The sequence below is a fragment of the Hermetia illucens genome, chromosome 6, assembly GCF_905115235.1.
Source record: "Hermetia illucens chromosome 6, iHerIll2.2.curated.20191125, whole genome shotgun sequence".
Taxonomy (NCBI): Eukaryota; Metazoa; Arthropoda; class Insecta; order Diptera; family Stratiomyidae; genus Hermetia; species Hermetia illucens.
The window spans coordinates 23,339,351-23,358,250 of NC_051854.1; the positions used below are offsets into that span (position 1 = coordinate 23,339,351).

The window sequence follows — 18,900 nt, forward strand, 5'->3', positions numbered from 1 at the left end:
ATACTGGGTAAACCATTCTTTGGGGACCTCAGAGAAATTTCTAGCTGCAGGGTCAGAGAGCTGCTTTCCTGCGTGAATGCTACGGGCTGGCTCTGAAGATCCGAGCCGGCTGGATTCTGTTTCCCTGCTCCCATAACAACAGTCACGATCTTAGGAGTTTGTGGCATCAAAACGGCGCACCAAAGCGCTAATTGGGCTCCTTGGAGCGGCCATTGATACCTACCTACCTACCCATACGAGGTTAAACAATTAAGTAATGAGACTGATTTTATTGCCGCGCTTGTGGTAAACCTGCAACCTTCAAATTCCCTTCCCCTCTCCATTGATATATTCACCATCGGTCTAGCTTGTTTAATTTGCCTGCTGTGTCGTGTTGAGTAGATGTGTGTTGGTGGTGCTCGTTACGAAAATGGAGAAACGAACGTGTTGCGAAAAAATTTTGCGCTAGATTGGGCAAACTGCTTCGGAAACGTACACTAAAATTATAAAAGTGCATGGTGATAGTGCTCTTAGTCGTGCCCAGGTTTTTCGATGGTATAAAGAATTTAAGAAGGGGCGTGAAAGCCTGGAAGATGAGGTGCGGAGCGGGAGACCAGTCGAGGTGCGGACTAACCCGAATGCGCAGCGTGTGCGCGCCCTAATCCGTGAAACTTGTTTTCACATTTATCTTCTTGATTCAGGGTGTCAAAAAATAGACAGCAATTGTCAAATTTCGCCTTAGTCTGGAAATTTACTCATTCTAAATTATTTAGAATTTAGACAAAACTAATCAGATCAGAAGAGCTTATAAAATTTATGACAGAAATGATATAAATTTGAAGAACTTTTGAGTAAGTTGTTAAGAGTTACATTAGAACGTCTTTCTTAGGACAATAAAGAAAAATTGAAATCATGATACGGCCCATGATTGCATGATGCATTCGAGAGTTCGACATTTTGCCGATATTTGCTCACTCAAAATCCAAATGACTGATTTTCAAAGTTAAGGGGGTCCTTTGAGCGCTTGGATCCCTTACATGTCATTATACATAATTCACGTGCCTATACCAGAATGTGGGTTCGACAAACGAGTTGCCCGCGAGTAGCGCGTGCATGAACACAATTTCAAGAAAAATTAAAGAATTTCATCAGTTCATCAGGACTGCCGTCATGTTTGTTATTTTCCATGGGAGAATTTACACGAAAACTAACCATGTAGCAACACTTCTGGATGAATTCGCCAGCCTAGTGCCGAAATGTGTCGTAGTTCGGTGGACGAAGAGTCGTGAATGAGAAGGGAGGAAAAAGATTTTTATTAGGTCATCTCCTTATCGTTCCTTTTGGAAATAGTATCTGGGAGTGCATTAAAGGAGCAGAAAAAAGAGATTTCCGGTTAAGTGACTTTTACACCCATCACTCTCCAAGTACGTCGGGTTCGTGCTAGTCATCATCATTAGCGGGATAATCAGCATCAATCAGCAGGAATTATGTAAAAGTATAACTGTTACTGATTTAGGTGTCACGGTTTTTGTGCGTTTTGGTAGGTCTCAAATCGGAGGATCAAAAGCCCCCGAACGGAAATTTGCTAACATTTCATAAGAAGTGGGTGGAGAAAAGAAAAATCAGCGTTCGACGTGAAAGGAACTTTTGCCCTGGCTAGTGAAAATCGCAGGTAAGCGCCGCGTCTTTCAAAAATCGAGTCGTATTTCCTGTGTAGTGCAATGGAAATAACACATTTTGGAATTCTCTATCTCATATCTGAAGTAACACAGGCTGGCAGAGGCAGCAACTCGATGCCAGAAGTGATAGCGCAACAATTTGTAATTTAATGTATCTTTAACCGATTTTGAACCCGCGAAACAATTATCGGCTTTCACGTCGTAATCATACCTATAAAGCGTTCAAACCAATCTTAGCATGGTGCTCACTATGATGGACATGCGTACCAGCCGTGGATTTTTTATTTAAAATAGAAAAAGAAAATTTTCAGAAAACTGAGTTATTAAAATTGGCATTTCTAGGATAGCTGAGTGGTTAGAGCGCAAGGCTGTCGAACGGAAGGTCGCGGTTCAAATCTCACTGGTGGCAGTGTAATTTGTATCGTGATTTAACGTCGGACACCAGTCGACTCAGCTGTGAATGAGTACCTGAGTCAAATCAGGGTAATAATCTCGGGCGAGCGCAATGCTGACCACATTGCCTCCTAGTGTACCGTTACGGTCTTGAATGAAGTGCTCTAACACACTTCAAGGCCCTGATCCAACATGGATTGTTGCGCCAACGATTCTTATTATTATTATTTCTAGATCAAAAGAGGAATCCGGGGAAATATAAATTCAGAAATAGTCCGATGCGATATTGACATACAGTCATACTATTTTTGATACTCGATTTTTGGTATCTGCATCTGAGCCATCTTCGATTTCTTATTATTTCCTTTCGGCTGCTGAAGCATGTTCCTCATAGTATTTTTTTGTGATTCGATTGGACGGAAAGAATTCGTTCCGTTTGTCAAAAAATGCGGGCTTAAATAAAAGCAGTAGGATCGCTTTCAGGAACTTTTCACCATCAACGATGATCTAACACATGGTATACTTTATTGGGAACCCACTTTAACTTGACTCTAGAAAAGATCTGCGATCCTGCTATTGGTCTATGCTGTCAATATCGACCATAATTGAAAGATCATCCCTGCAACTTTGTTTGCTTTCATGACCTTTATCGCTGCGTCTATCTTCTGTAGGGATGAGAGGTCGACTACACGATCTGTGTCCTCCGTTTGCAGGATTGCCAATTCACTTGTTAGTATTGTGTCGGAGGGGTTAAGGAGATCGGCAAAGTATGAAGCCCATCTTTCATTTACCTTTTCTTTTCCTTTGATGATGGTGGTATTTATATGTCCACATATATTCATTTTTGGTTCGAATCCAGTTTTAGCTTGGATTTTCAACTGCCAAAATTGTGGAACCATACCGGAGGATGGATTTTCCATTTCTATTTCTTAGAGTCATTATTGGTGATGAGTGTCCGGTCTTTAAATAGAACTAGAAAATTAAGCGCCACATCATGGAATGATACACTTAACCTTACCCCTTCCGTACGCCATACGAATTCATCTGGTATGCTCTACGACAACACTTAGTACCAGAAGAACTCGTGCGCTGGGTCCAATTGCTGTACCACGTTCCGAAAAGTACCGTTCGAAGTGTGGCGGGTGTATCAAAATCTGGTGTTCATCAAGGAAGCGCTCTCTCACCACTCCTCTTTTGTCGTGTTATATACACTGTCACACAGGACATCCAACGTCCAGCCCCCTGTACGCGCCCAATAGCAAAAATGATCTCGACCAGCTTGTCCAAAAATGGAATGATCGTCTCATGCAACACAATCTTAGATTGAATCTGAATAAAACTAAATTTTTTGCAACCGATCCTCATGAAACAGGCATTATTATTGACACTGGCAGTGGTCTGCCCAGAACTGAACGATTTAAACATCTCGGGTGAATGTTATCAGCCAATGGAAAACGTTATGAAGTTGCTTCACGCATTAGCGCAACCTGGATAAACTGGCGTTCCACAACTGATGTTCTTTGTGATCAACGTATCAACGAACGTCTCAAATCTAATTTAATTTAAATATCAAATTTACCGCAACGTCGTTCGTTCTGTCACCCTCTATGGTTCTAAACGTTGGCCAAATATAAAAGACAATGAACGGCGTCTTGTGGTAATGGAGATGGAGATGTTACTTTGGAGTAATGGTGTGATAAGCTTTGATCACATCCAAAACGAGGATATCCGCGATCAAGATAGAGTTGCACCGAACGTAGAAAAATTGCAAGACTGAGGAAAGTAGAATGACGAAGTAGCTGCAAAATAAATAGTCAGATAAGAGAGAAAGGCCATGATGCAAGTCAGAGAGGGCTAGGCAGTGTTGAGAACGCGAGACTCGAGAAATTCGAAAGTTTGATATTTGCTAGCTATTTCTTTGGTGACTTATTTATCATAGAATTTGTTAGATTCGGCGCTTTCAAAGAAGATATTTTGAAGGCATACCGATTTGCTTACTTACGATGATTTTTTCTCAACACAAAAACATATTTTCTTAGTTACCAACAAATTTCGGGATTTAAATATTCCCTTTGCAGCGGAAATATGAAGATATTTCCGCTTACAGAAACGGTTTCATTCTAAACGTTTCATTATTGGGTTAAAGCTCCTGTTCTCCAGCCCTCATGTATTCCTCGGAGATTAGGATTCACAGTAAGAGAAATTGCGAACCTTTTAGACATATTCGCAAGGTGAATTTCGCGAAAAATTCTTCTCCCTTTATGGGAGGATGAACGATTTCATAGCCTATATAACGATGGAATTTATAAGCGATTGTATTTCGTTGTGGATAAAGTCCAACTGAGTAGGCTCAATGGGCAATCGGAAAGTCTACGGAAGAAATATCGAAAAGTCTACAGGAGAAATATCTGTGCTAGAAAAAGACAAGGCAGACCCTGGCTCAGATGGAGCGATGGCGTAGGCCAGGACGCTAGACAAATGTTATAGATATGGAATTGGTGGACTTCAGCGTCTACCTACCTTGATCGAACACCGGTTGTTATGTTGCGTCTTTGATAATGATGATATCCTTGTTATTATGTAATGATGTCAACCTTTGTGCTTCTGAATTCCTTCTTAAGGATATATATTCTTGCTTTTGTCAATACGAGAAATGTCTCAACCGTATTTCTTTCTATAAAGTATTGAAATTAAGGAGGGGCAACGCCACGTAGTGCAATCAACACTCTCAATACGATTGGGTCGCCCCAAGGGTACTTGGTGCAGAACAGTAGACGAGTGCGATCGTCTCTTGAAGTCGTCGGGAGAGCTGAAGAGCGTTTCAGATAACCACGAACGATGGTGCGTAGGTGTGGTTGACGCTATTCCCCACCATGGGGTGAATGGCAACCATATGAGTATTGAAACATCTAGCAATTTGTGATAGACACTTAGGACATACTGGGCAAATTTGCCGATACCAGTTTCTATTGCTAGTTATAGTTAATGCCATTTCGGGAACGATTAAGAGTCAGATGGTAGAGTTAAAAATGATAATTGTGAAGTACGATTTGGATACAAAAAGACTGTTGGGTATAATCGGTCTCAAATCCAAATTGGTACATTAGACTGTTCTAGTTGTGACACTGTGTATTCTGTTTCATTCAAATCTGTATTCACTGCACAATTGAACTTTATGAATTTCCTGATCAATCTTCGTTTCGGTCGTATTTCTTTCTTTCTATTTGATGCAGAAAGGTTGCAGTTTGTGCCATGTAGAACCGCTCAGATACGATAGTCAGAGTGTAGTTGCATTTTTGGTAGAAAATCTCTTATTTCTATGAAGCGTTCCTTCAATTTTTTTTGAAGTTTCTTACTATTGCCAAAAATAAGTGAAATCTGAGAGTTGTTGTAGACCAACTTTCTTGTGAATTCGAATAATGTCAGCCTTGTGACTTCCTTCAAAAAAGAATTGTTGCTTTTCATCTCTGAATTCATGTATAATAGCTCTTTTTATTGTGAAATCATAAATCTAAATACTTAGAAGTGTCATTGAGAAAACGTCAATAAGTCTAAATTTAAACACAATTTTCTGGACGCTATCGATCTATTAAGTACTGCTTGGCTGACCTTGGTGACACGTTTGAGTTTTCAATTTTGAAGAAAAGTTCAATGGATGAAAATCAACAACTGGTAATATATAAGCATTGATTCTATATAGCGAACACAGAATCGAATATTGTCTTCGTAGATTTTTAGCTTTTTAGATTTTAACCCGACAAACATAACTTCGATATATATTCGATCAACCCTTGTGCAAGATATAAACTTATTATTAAAACAAGACTACACTCTCATATTTCAATGGTACGAACCAAGCCAGATTGAACCCTACGCAATCCGTAACAGGTTGTACAACAAGCTGACGGCGACATTCAATGTCGCCATCAATATTTCCATGAAAACTAATAAAAGCGGAAAAATTTATAGTTTTGAACATGCAATCAAATTCCAACTCTCCCCCATTGGATGTAAAAAGACAATTTATTATGGATTAGAAAAGTACATTATATTTTGAAGCGGGGCTGAAAATTACCGAGACAATGGAATAGTAATTTAGTCTGACAGTCAATTTGATGTGATTCAATAGAATGAAATGTAGATATTTTGAAAACAATTTCATATGTTTGCTGGTGCGATGCATGCGCTAGAAGCAAACCGAGCCGAATGGATTTACGATGCATTCTACAATTAATATAATTGAAGTAAACTTCAAAGTCAGGCATAACATCGTTAAACAATGCGATAGAAAGTATTGTACATTAATTTTATTTTTATGACAATTTGATTAAGGAAAGATGGTAGTCAGCTACTTACCCATAAATTCTGTTGATACTAGCACACTCATGATTTCCTCGGAGTAAGAAAAAATTTTCTGAATATTTAATTTTGTATGCAAGCAAGAGACATATTGTTTCTAACGATTGTTTGCCACGATCTACATAATCGCCCAAAAATAAATAATTTGATTCTGGCGGAAAACCACCATATTCAAATAGACGTAATAAATCGTAATACTGTCCGTGAATGTCACCTGAAAGTAGAGAAAAAAATAAATGCAATTAGTTTCGCTTTCCTTTCTTTCATCTGAAGTGGAATTGATGCTGAACCATTCAATATTAAAAGACAATGCATAAGCGGAAACCTACGTTGGACCACTAATCAAAAGCTATCACTGTAGCAACTGTTTCTGGCAGATTGTCCAAGTAAATCAATCAAAAAAGAATTTAGATCTTAATTTTAGGACCATTGTTTTTTGCAATGCTTCCGAATTACGCCAGAGAAAATATTTTGGTGAATGAAGTACTAAATCGCCGAACTCAGAACGTTCCGTAGATTCATAAACAAATCCCATATTTTAATATTTCTTCGAATAAATCCCAGAAATACTACTATTTTCCGGGAATAGTAGTGAATGTGAACTCATTTTCTGTGCGCAAAAAAAATCTGTCTCATTTTTATTTTTGCACTGGCCTATAAAGAATGGAAATTTTCCAAATAAATATATATTCACGTGTAGTTTGAGGGAAATGAAAAGCTGAATAAACATTGTCAACTTGTTAGATTCTTCCAGATGAGAAACATATCTGGATTTATTCCAAATTAATATTTACATTTCCCAGTGGAATAGTGAAGGAGAATATTCATTCAAATGACTTTTGTTAAGGGTAGATTCTGCCATGTGTCCACAACACTCTAGATCTCTGTAATATGAAATAATCATAGAAATGCTGGGACTTCGAATGTTATGTCTGAGAGGAGTCCCAAAACAACTGACAGAATAGCAGAAAAGCTAATATCTCGTTAGTAATCGCGAGTTTTAAGCTCGATTGTAACTGGAGATAAAACCTAGTGACATCATAGACATCACAGTTGCATGCTAGTTTGTTTGCTAAGGCTCAATTTTTGACAAAAAAAAATCATGACTACATGTGAGTGAGTCGACTCAAATCTAACAATAAGTTCATACTTTGTGATGCGCTTCATCATAAAAAAGGCGAACCACCACAGAGGAGTCGACAAAATATAACCAATGGAATGGAGCGACAAACATCGCACAACACAAAATGCGCAAGGTGCGATTCGATTCAAACGTTAGCTATGTATGAGAAGGGACTAAAAAATAACGGGAGTCGGGCTGTGGTGGGGAAGAAGAATGGGAGAACTCATTCTTCAATCAGGGATTCCTTTGCGGTCATGTCACCTGGGCCAGTGTGCGAAATTGGGTCGCTGCGGGTGCATCGATTTGCCCGTGAGAGTTTTTTTCTTCGAGTGGTTCATACGTTTTAAAAATATGACAAATGTCAGTTGAAGACTAACCCCGTTTAGGACGTCTCTCGACTTCAAGAAGTGACGAAAGCCCCGACAAAATCACTGCCCCGTTCGTCAAAACCATTGCCGAACTATCGATCAAAGCTGTGAGATTTCTGGAACATCATGGAGTTCAATTCAGATTATCTGCAGATTTGCACATGAGAAATGTTTCAGCTAAATTTATCCCTCGCCTCCCCACAAACGAGTAAAGGGAGCGTCGACTTCAGGCATGTTTTAAGCTTCAAAATCAGCTCAGCAAGCCAGTAGGAGACAGCGGTCTCTTCTTGTCGCATCTCACTTGTTTTTTCGATTGTAAGGGTGTTGTGCACGCGGAGTTCGTTCCCTCGGGTCAAACTGTTAACCAGAAGGTATACTTGGAGATTTTGAAAAGATTGGGGAGATCCGGGAAAAAGGGGTAGATTTTTGGCACGCAGGCCATCATGACAATGTACCAATTCAAATGCAATTTTGACCGACAACATGACACATAACACGGATTGTCATTCCTCCCACGTAGCGGATTTAGCTCCCCGTGATTTCTTTTTATTCCGCAGACTCAAGGACACGAAAGGAAAGCGTTTTGCCACTTTGGAGGAGGTTAAACAAAGATCGCTGGAAGGCATAAAGTACATCCCGATGAATGAAAACTGTTTTGAACGATAAAAAGATGATTTGGAGAAGTGCATTGTGGTCAATGGAGAATATTTTAAGGGTAATCATGTGATGGTAGTGATAAGGCAATATTGGATGACGATCTTGCTTCTGCGCATTTGTTTGATGTTTTCGAGTCATTTATTTCGAATGTTTGTCAATTTTTTTAAATAGCAATGTCGTGTACTCTCGCTCCCTGGATGTGCCACGTAATGAAACTCATGTTCTTAAAATCTGATCTGCTAATCTTTTACGTCGAAAAAGAGCATCTCTAGAAATTATTCTAGAGTCATTTTTTTTTGTATCTTCATGAAAATTGAATACGTTGATCGGTAGGAGTGTTAATCGAGAAGGGCGATATCTGCTGAATACGGCAGATGGGGCACAGTTTTTCACCTGAATAGGGAGTTGGGAAGGTTTTCCTCTGCTGATATGCTCGGCTCAAACGCATCGATTGTATCATAATACACTGCATCCAAATAACATTACTAAATAGTCACACAGACTTCGAATCATAAATATGCGGCTTTGGTGATGAAATTTTAACTCTGGTTGTTTCCAAATTATTGGAGGAAAGTTGTATGATCTCATAATTTCAAGGTCAAGGGGTGCTTGGTTCAAACCTTATAATTTAAAACGAGACTGGGGAATTGTATTGAGGCAAAAGAATCCAATTTTCAACTTTTACAATATTTTTTTTTGGGCTTTACAGATTCGATTTGAAGCAATAAAAATCATATTTAATTTCCTATTCTTTATCCAGAAGGGCCAGGATGTGCGGCTCTTTTAAGAGCAAACTTCAGAATTTTTCAACTCCCCTGTTCATGACATTATGATTGGAGAAAGTGAAATTCTTTGCAACTAACCTAAACATGTTCTAATCTTAGAAAACTATAAACAAAATTGAACCATATACTAAACACATTATATCATGTGGTAATTAGCATGCAATCATGTCATACGAACTTGACCTTGCTTGAGTGATTCATATCATGTGGTAGCCGAATGGGGCAGAAATAATAAATATTATTATATTCGTATATTTATAGCCTTGCTTATGCTGGATATTTCCTAGACTCGGCGCTACACTAATCTGTATTGTGACTGAAAATATGATGCTGACACATTCGTCGGACTAAAGTGACAGAAAAGTAAGCAAAGAGTTCTCTTTCTTGGAGAATGTTATTTTTTTCCTTGAGAATAATTCATAATATGCGTAATATGTGGACTTTATAGCTAAAGGTATGATATGAATGCGTAGGTGAACGACTGGGAAAATTCTTCTTGATATTGTGAAAATACTTAAAATGCCATGAACAGTTTGTCACTTGTAGGTACGTAGGAGGCGTTTATATTTTTGTTTCTTTTTCTCTGTTGTTTGTTTGGAAATTTTCTTCCATTTTTCTCGCTTGCACTTGATATTTTATATTTCAATGTTCAACATTCATACAAGAGAAAATTTCATAAATTTTAGTACTTAGTAATATGTAGTTCTAGTCTGTATCCAAATCTAACTCTCCGGCGTCTGCTACGAAGATACTTTGAAAATGTCTGTCGTCATCTAAGGTTCACAAATTGGTGTCAGTCTCCCTTAATAAGCTTCTCTTTAGTACTCTGGCAAATGTTCATGTAGTACCTTAATAGAACATTCAAAGTAGGAACACTGTCCACTACAATCTCTTTAGCGAAGATTTATTAAATCCTAAGAAGTCGCGATATATTTCATATATTTCTCGAACAGAGCTCAAGTTCCTAGAAAATAGCTTGGTGCACCAAGGATCGTAATCATAACAAACAAAACATTGGGAGTTAGCTGTGTAGACTAACACTTTGATTGAATTTTCTCCAACCTACTGATATTATAAGGAGACAGTTCTGCCCTTATGCCATTTATATAGGTTGAATGAACGCTTTCGGAACTCATCGTAATAGACCTCGTTGAACCAATCTATTGAAGATGACACTGTTTAAATGAATACGTTTAAACGGTTGAAAACAGTTTGTATAATTTTCAGGGACAAAGGAACAATGCAATATACTGCTGTTTACGGGACGCATGTAAGATAGACCTTAAAAAAGTTGTAGGAGCTTCGTCCCTCAGACAACACGGTTTAACAAATCGATCCCGTTAAAAGTAAAAGCGAAAAATCGAGGAATAGCTCGGTTAGATAATGACACCACATCTACCTTATATCCCCGACTTGATACTATCTAACTGCCACTTGTATCGCTTGTCAAAGTAGCGCTTGAAGAAAGCTGATATATTTCATCATTTGAAAAATAAAATCCTAAACTTATTTTTCTTCTTCTGGAACTGCAAGCATCAACTCCTTAAAGTTAAATTTCTTAATAATAATAGCGAATAGATTTAAAAATTTGCTAGACAAGCAAAATTTAAATTATTTTTCAAGATAAGCAGAAAATTGTGGGCAAATCTAGTGCTTCGATGAACTTTTTAGGCATGTTCTGAATTGGAAGTTATTTGTTAGGCCTTCGTTTCAGTTGTATATTTATTTTTCTATTTTATGAGCCAGTAATCTGCAAATTTTAAAATCTGCTTGCTGACGTATCGTCAACAGTACCTCGAATAAGCACTAACTCACGGCTTATGATGGTGGGTAGACTGTCCCTAAGCTTCTCAACAACGGTATTGAGGACTGCGAGAATGCTTACTTTCTCTGACTTCAGTGTGAACTCTGGCGAAATAATAAGATGGAAATTTTGGGCCTAAGCGAAATAAGATAATAAAACTTTGGAGAGCGGCACTGTACACCTGTATTATGGAAAGCCAAGTGGTACCAGGTGCGGACACGGTGTCGGATTGTTTCTAATGGCTACTGCAAGATGCGTTTTCATGGCTCTATCTTCCCATCCTCACTGCGAATTTTAAACACAAGATGAAGAGCATACCAATTGGGAAGTAAGAGATTTACGATATAGAGGAGGTTTTCTATGTGCAAATGCCGGCAGCTCAGCAGAGGTTTCCTGGAAGAGACAGTATGATTCTGATGCGTGATTTTAATACCAAGGAGCTGTCTTCTGATATGTGATGGGGGAGGAATGCAGATTTGGTAACTTTCACGGCTTCGCTATCGATGGCCAATAGTGTGAGAATGTGCCTGCAACAAATATGTAATCAGATCAAAAACATCGCCATTAAGATTTAGGAATTTCTTCTGAATGTTCGTAAAACGTCTGCTTACGTCGGCCCCGAAATGAACCATCATCTGGTGATCGCTCAGCTTCGCTTGCTGGTCACTGCTGCATCTATTCGCAGGAGGCGGATCAATGAATGCTCTATTAATTCATGCGAAGTGCGGGGGGAGGCGGAAGGTTGACGTGCAATTACAACACAAAAGAAATTCCATCATTACATTGTTGTAGGAAGCTGCCGCAAATAACGATTCGGCTGCTGTATATTGCATCACAACAGAAAATCTATGAGGGACCTTAACAATAGACTCCCCATCGAAGAAGGGTTGGAAGGAGCGTCTCATTACGATTTTGAATCTTGCAACAACCAACGAAGTTCCTCCTCTTGTAGATGATGCTAAGCCAGCATAACATGCGGATTAGCGCTGCTCTTCTAAACAGAAGCGATCTTTGTCATCAATGTACTCAAATGGAGTAATCACCAGCCTAGATGGTCTCCTCTGCAACCTCTGCAAAGTTGTCATTTCCACTCATTCGCATATGAAAGGGATGATCTTGAAGATTTCGGAGTGCACCAATCTGAAGGGGGATAATCAATTAAGAGTAAGAGCTGAAATTGCCTGGTCCTTCTCATTGCTCCATATGAGTGCAATTTAGGTGCCGCAGTTTTCATCGTGAATTGGAGCATTTCTTTCTGTCCGTTTGGTGCATTTGTATAATTGTTACTTCGTTTTCATCAATTGAATTACGCAATGAGGGAAAATAAAAGGCTGCTTAGCGATTGGAAGCGATGTAGACGAATACACTCAAAATATTGATGAATCTTTCAATGCCACCGTCTTAGTGTTGGCTCCAAAATAGATATAACCCCGAACATCTCCATCGACATGTTCAATGATAGATTTGCATTCATAATGCAAATATTGAACACGATGGGCATGAAAATCAGCGAAAATACTTATAATGAGAGATCGAAACAGAATTCATTACCAAGGCAGAGAAGTCCTTGTCTGACACTGCAAAACTGGCGAGAACCGAGGCCTGATAAGGAATGAAAGGCAGGAGGGGAACGATAGTCTGAGAAGTCAGTTGTATGGTGTAGGCATTGTATATTATATACAAGGCGAACTTATCCATATTTTTTCAGTACATAATACTTAAAACGGACTCCTCTTTTTGAGTTTACCATCCAAGGTTTAAAAAGTAAAAAAGGGACGAAGACGGCTATGGTTTCGTACCAGAGGAGTGCGTGATCTATAAAGAGTGGGAACAAGTTGCTCTCCATTTGGTCCGTTCCGGCATCAAGTGGTTGTGGACTTAGGACTCCCCAATTCCTGAAAAAAGGTGACGTAGGCGAATTTACGTTGAACCGCATCTTTGTCGAGTTGTGCGAATTATAAAAGGAAACGTATAGCATCTGCGAGCTGCTTCGATCACGCTGTTTATAGGGCAGAGGTGAGGCAGCGTTTGATGGGTTGCCACTGCCCTGGTACGAAACCGTAGCCGCCTTCGACCCTCTTTTGCTTTTTGAACCTTGGGTGGTGTAAACTGAAAAAGGGGAGTCCGTGGACCATGAAAAGTGGGAGCAAGTTGCTCTTCGTTTGGTCCGGGCCGGCATCAAGTGGATGCAGATTTAGGACTCCCCAATTCCAAAAAAAAAAGTTTTTTATATTATATGGTTTTTCTTATTAAAAAATCATCTCAGCCCGCTTCTGAACGGTACAAAGGCCAAAGATGAAGGAAATGTCGGAATGTCTTACAAGGTAGCAGATAGCATATAGGATTCAAACTCTATATCCAATGCAACTATGTTGAATTATCAACAGACTTGAATTAATTATGTATGGAATAAAGGCTCAGAAATCAATTATCGATTCATTTTCGAAATACCTTCGAAAGATTGATTAAATTCTTTGTTGTCCGAGGATATGGAACACGGCCTACTATAAATATCTTGAAAACCTTAACATAGTTCTGAATATGAAGAATTCAACAAGAAGTTGCCCCTGACCAAAACAATAAAATGCAATCTATGATAATGTTGATAATCATTTGGGAATGATAATATTAATCAACAGAAGACATCATGAAACGCTAAAGACAGTGATCGTCATGGGAATTTCTTGCGCATTGCAAGCAGAGACGTTTATCTGAACGGTATCACACATGACTCCATAGACATGTTAATTGAAATGATGGAGCTGACCACAAGATCAGGAGTAGAGGACGTGTACATACTTATACTTTTGTGCAAAGGACGATGCAGGATGCACTTAGTGTCAGTTATAGTATTTCGTGGGAAGTTTTCAGTAGATGAAAACGCCACATTCTAGAAGTCGCCGTTTCTGAGGTTATTTTTTCTTATTTTATTTTATATATTTTCACATGTCAATCAATTAATCATGCTGTAAGTTCCAAGGCATGTTATTGGGGAGTTTGCAAAGATATATAGGTCAGGAAAACACCGAAAACAAATCTATAAATAAAACAAGAAAAGGATTTTGTTGTTTGTGAACATTTGTCCGAGTGTGAAAATTTTAAGTGTTTTATTTTTATCGAAAGTTAGATGGACATAATTTTAAGTGATAAATCATACAAAAGAATCAAAATGTGACGCAAGAAGAGTTCTACCGAGGAAGGAAGGCGTATAGCATGAAATATCTATACACGTGAAAAAGATATTAGCAAAATTGCTCGGTTCATGGGGTGAAACTGCGATTGAACATTACCAGGAAAATAGAAGTTTTGCCAATGCAAGATATTGTAGCTCAAGAAAAACCACAGAAAGGCGAAATTCTTTAATTGACAATCATTGGACGATAATTTTGCAGATTACAAAATTACGGTATAAATATTTCTATAAGAACCATCAGACAGTGGCTTCTGAAGAACAAGCTCAGAGGATATCAAAGTTTGAAAAAACTAAAAGTTATACATGGTAACCGGAAAAAAACGACCGGCTACCGTTCGTCAGAAGCCATATTGACTCTCCTCTTCTCCTTTTGGGACTCCGTGATTTGGAATGACGAATCAAAGGTCAGCCAATTCGGGCCTGGTGGCAGAAATTATGCGCAACGTCCTCCAAATAAGGAGTTGGATTCTAGATACACCAGGAATTCGGTGAAATTTGGTGGTGATAGTGTTATGGTATGGAGCTGTTTCAGAAAAGATGGAGTTGGGCCTATTGTGCAACTGAAGGGGGAATTTGATGGTTTAGCCTACCGGAATTTGCTGTCAGGTCACCTTCTATCATACCTGGTATTCAAAGGTAACTTTTCAGCAAAACAGCGTGCCATGTCATGAGTTGCCATATCAACTATGGACTGGCTGGCATAAAGGCCGGATTTAAAAACAACAGAGAACTAATGGACAATAATTAAGCGACGGAGGAGTGGAAGTAAATGCCGAAGGATATATGCGCAAAAAACTTGTGGCCTCTATATAATGACGATGTTTCGTAAGTAAGATGTATCTTACATTTTTATATATTTCCATATTTTTTTTAAATTTATTAAATATTTTTCTCTTTTTCTTTCAGGTGCCTTGACAGCTTGATGCAGCTTTCTTTACCTTTATTATATAAGGAATGTTTTCAAGTGTATATTCCTTGAATTAAAAATATTTTTAATTTCCAAAATTAAGCTTGAATATTAATAAACAAACGTGCAAATTTTCAACACAATTAATTAGTATCTGTTATATGTATTTAATCTGTTCTCTTCCTCTTTAGATGCACGTACCAGGGTGTGCTAATTAGCGTGCCACTTATGTATTTTGAGCAAAGAAATTGCAATAAATTTCGTCTACGGAATGAAATTTCGGATGCAGAAACGTTCACGACAATAAAGAAAGTTTTTGGGGGCAATGATTTGTTGCAAGGGAATGTTTACAAGTTGTATAAACAGTTCAAAGAAGGTCGTGAAAGTGTTGAAAACGAAGAGCTTTCCGGACAAGCCGAACCTTTACCGATGAATAAAACATCAAGAAAATCGAAGAAGTTGTACTTGTCAATAGGCAAGAGACCTTGCTGATGTTGGTATTTCAAAAGGCCCTGTCAATACCATGTTTAAAGATATTTTGGAACTGAAACGTGTAAAGTCCCGGCTAGTTCCAAAACAACTCAATGTCTTCGAAATATCGTGTCGCATTATAATCTGTAAAGAGTTGTCACAACCGATAACAGCTACGATGATGAAATCCGCGCACGATTGTTGTTAGCCAACAGAGCCTATTTCAGCTTACAAAAACTGTTCCGCTCGAAACGTCTCACTATAGGATCAAAGCTCTTACTGTACAAGGCTATGATCCTGCCAGTCCTCATGTATTCCTCGGAAATTTGGGTTCTTAGCAAGAAGAATTGCGAACTCTTGGCCGCGTTCGAGAAAAGAATCCTCTGAAGAATTTTTGGTCCCCTACATGATGATGGACGACTCCGTAGCCTACACAATGACGAAATCTATGAGCGATGCCATGACCGTCCGGTTGTGGATAAAATCCGGCTCAATAGGTTGCGGTGGGCGGGTCACTTAATCCGTGTGGATGAGGATGATCCCACCCGGAAAGTCTATAAGAGCAATATCTATGGTAGAAAAAGAAGACGAGGCAGACCCTGCCTAAGATGGAGTGATGGCGTAGGCCAGGACGCTAGACAGCTTTTAGGGATATCGAATTGGTGGACCTCGGCGCAAAACCTGGATGTCTGGAGTTGCTAATTAAGGCAGGCCTAGACCGGATACCGGTTGTTGCGCCGTTGATGATGAAAGAGTGGCTTCCTGACTATTAATCGGCTATGAAATGGATTTTTACTGGTGATGAGATTTGGATTTATGCTTACGACGCGGAAACTAGGATCCAATCCAATTAATATCTCGCCAAGGGTGAAATGAAGCGAAAAGATAGTAAATCGAAAATCAAGATCATGTTGACAGTTTTCTTCAATTACCGTGGTTTGTCTATTCAGAATTCCTTCCATCCGTTCAAACCGTCAATCAAGATTATTTGCATGCGTAGTTTGTGTGAAGCTATTCGTAAGAAGAGACCTGAATTGTGGGCAGACAATTATTCGTTTTTGTATCACGATAGTGCACCTTTTCAAATTACACTTGTTCGCCTGATTTAGCACAGGATGACTTCTGGCTATTCCCAAAACTCAAAGGACCATTGCAGGCAAATTGTTTTGGAACGATAGAACAGATACAACGTTAATCGTTACGCACTCCTTAAACACCCCGAAAGCCAACTTTAATTCTTGTTTCAAGGATTGGAAAATACGTCGGCGTGTCCGGAGAGGATTACTTTCAAGGCGAGAAAATAGATTTGGAAGAAGAAATAAATAAAAATTGGTCTTACTTTTTGGACACAATAATATTTACATGGAAAAGCCTTGGATCTATGATTCTAATAAGATTAGTTTTCATTAAACTAGTTCTACATTATGGAGGAAGCATACACCTAAGCAAGTGGAACTGAACAACTATGGGATTACCGAAGTACAGAAGATCTACTATCTACTTTTAGACAACTCAGGAGAATACAGTTAAATAACTTAGTAATGAAAAAGACATTTGATATATCTTTTACGACTTTCCACTGCCTTACAACTGAAAAAAATTATCTACATATTTTGTGAAGTTCAGAATGAGGCATAACTCGGGCTGTGTATAATATCAGAAACTCACTATAATATCATTGAGGAAAAAAACATAGGCGCAGACTTTATCGAGTTACGCACGTCATTGAAAAGAAAATTTTGTATTCAATTTACATATTTAATTTTTTGAAAAAAGACAGTAGGGAGACCTGTATTTTTAACTATGTTAAGATTGATTGAATGTTCTTGCAGTCAGCTTTTGTCTATTAATTAAAATACTATAGCCTAGTACTGAAGTGACGCGTATTCGAATCTATTTTAATAATCAAAGGGATATGGAGAAATTGTCAACTCCTACAGAAATATAGGGAAGGCACGAGCAATATTATTGAGTTTCTAACAGAATGTTAGCATGAATAGATTTTGAATTACATTCTCTTGCATTTCCACTCACATCCTGTCCTATTACCATCAAACAGGACGATGCATTTGCTCTTATGCCACAGGAAGTAGCAACGCTACATCCTGGAATATATGCATTGCTTGTTTGATGGTCTCATAATACACTTATGTGTTTCCGCGTCCACAGAGTGCATGATATTCATACTTTATTAACAATCACGCTGGCTTTGTTTCCTCGTACGATACTCGTCCCAATACAAATGATTCACCATTTGCCATCTCAATCATTTTTTTTCGCCCATTTTATCATTTAACCGGTTTGAATGAATGCTTTTGTGCATCAGACCATTGTTGCTGACTCATCAAGTGTGGACGGACCTTCATCAATTTAATCATTGACCGCAACGACATGGTTTCAATTGGAAACATACAAATTTCGCAATATTGAATTTGATAATTTAATTGAGTAGTAAACTATACTATGTTGATTGCATGTATTGGAAAAATGATTATGATTGTGCATTACAAACTGATTTTTAGTTTTACTGAGCTTGAGAAGGCGAAAATTAAAAGAGGGCGAGATGAGTTGCATAATTCGGGTTGGTTTGAAGGGCATTTTGACAGGTTGCACTTTTAATCAATATCGTCTTTATAAAGGCGAGCAACGAACTGATGGCACGACACTTGGTGCTGCCATTTAATGGGTGTTTTAACAACGTGTTGCAATTTTAATGAAGCGACTGTGGGAAGTGGTTAATGACTGCATAATTGGTTAAACAGAGGAACGGTCATTTTCAGAATGTATACCTTAATGAGACGTCGTAGAACCAACAGAAAATACGAGGAGACTATCAACAATCCGGTAAATATTAACCATTAACATTTTCCCCATCTTTGTTAATCCTTAGCAGTTGCTGTTTTTTCGACATAACTCCATTCATTTCGATGCAATTCTTAAATCTGTAAATCTACCTTTCAAACATTCGTTGAAGTCATATTTTGGAACCATCTGAATTACAGTTTTAACTGTATTTATGATATTCTAATTAAAAAGTCTTCCTATCAGTTGTTTTTTATTTTTGGGACTAACGAGAAATCACATGACGATAGATCAAGGGAATACGGAATTGAGCAAATTTCTTCCAGGTCTGACAGCGCAATGAAATTATTTTTATTATCTATTAGAAAGTAACGCCAAAT

General features: G+C 38.4%; 1 protein-coding gene across 2 annotated transcripts in view; it reads right to left on the reverse strand.

Moving 5' to 3' along the window:
* LOC119660522 (serine/threonine-protein phosphatase alpha-1 isoform) overlaps positions 1-18,900 on the reverse strand; it is a 103,608-nt gene that overhangs the window by 38,888 nt on the left and 45,820 nt on the right. For both annotated transcript variants that reach the window (XM_038069144.1, XM_038069143.1), the window contains exon 3: positions 6,408-6,624. In XM_038069144.1, the coding sequence (XP_037925072.1) occupies positions 6,408-6,624 (217 nt within the window). The remainder of the gene's footprint in view (positions 1-6,407; positions 6,625-18,900) is intronic.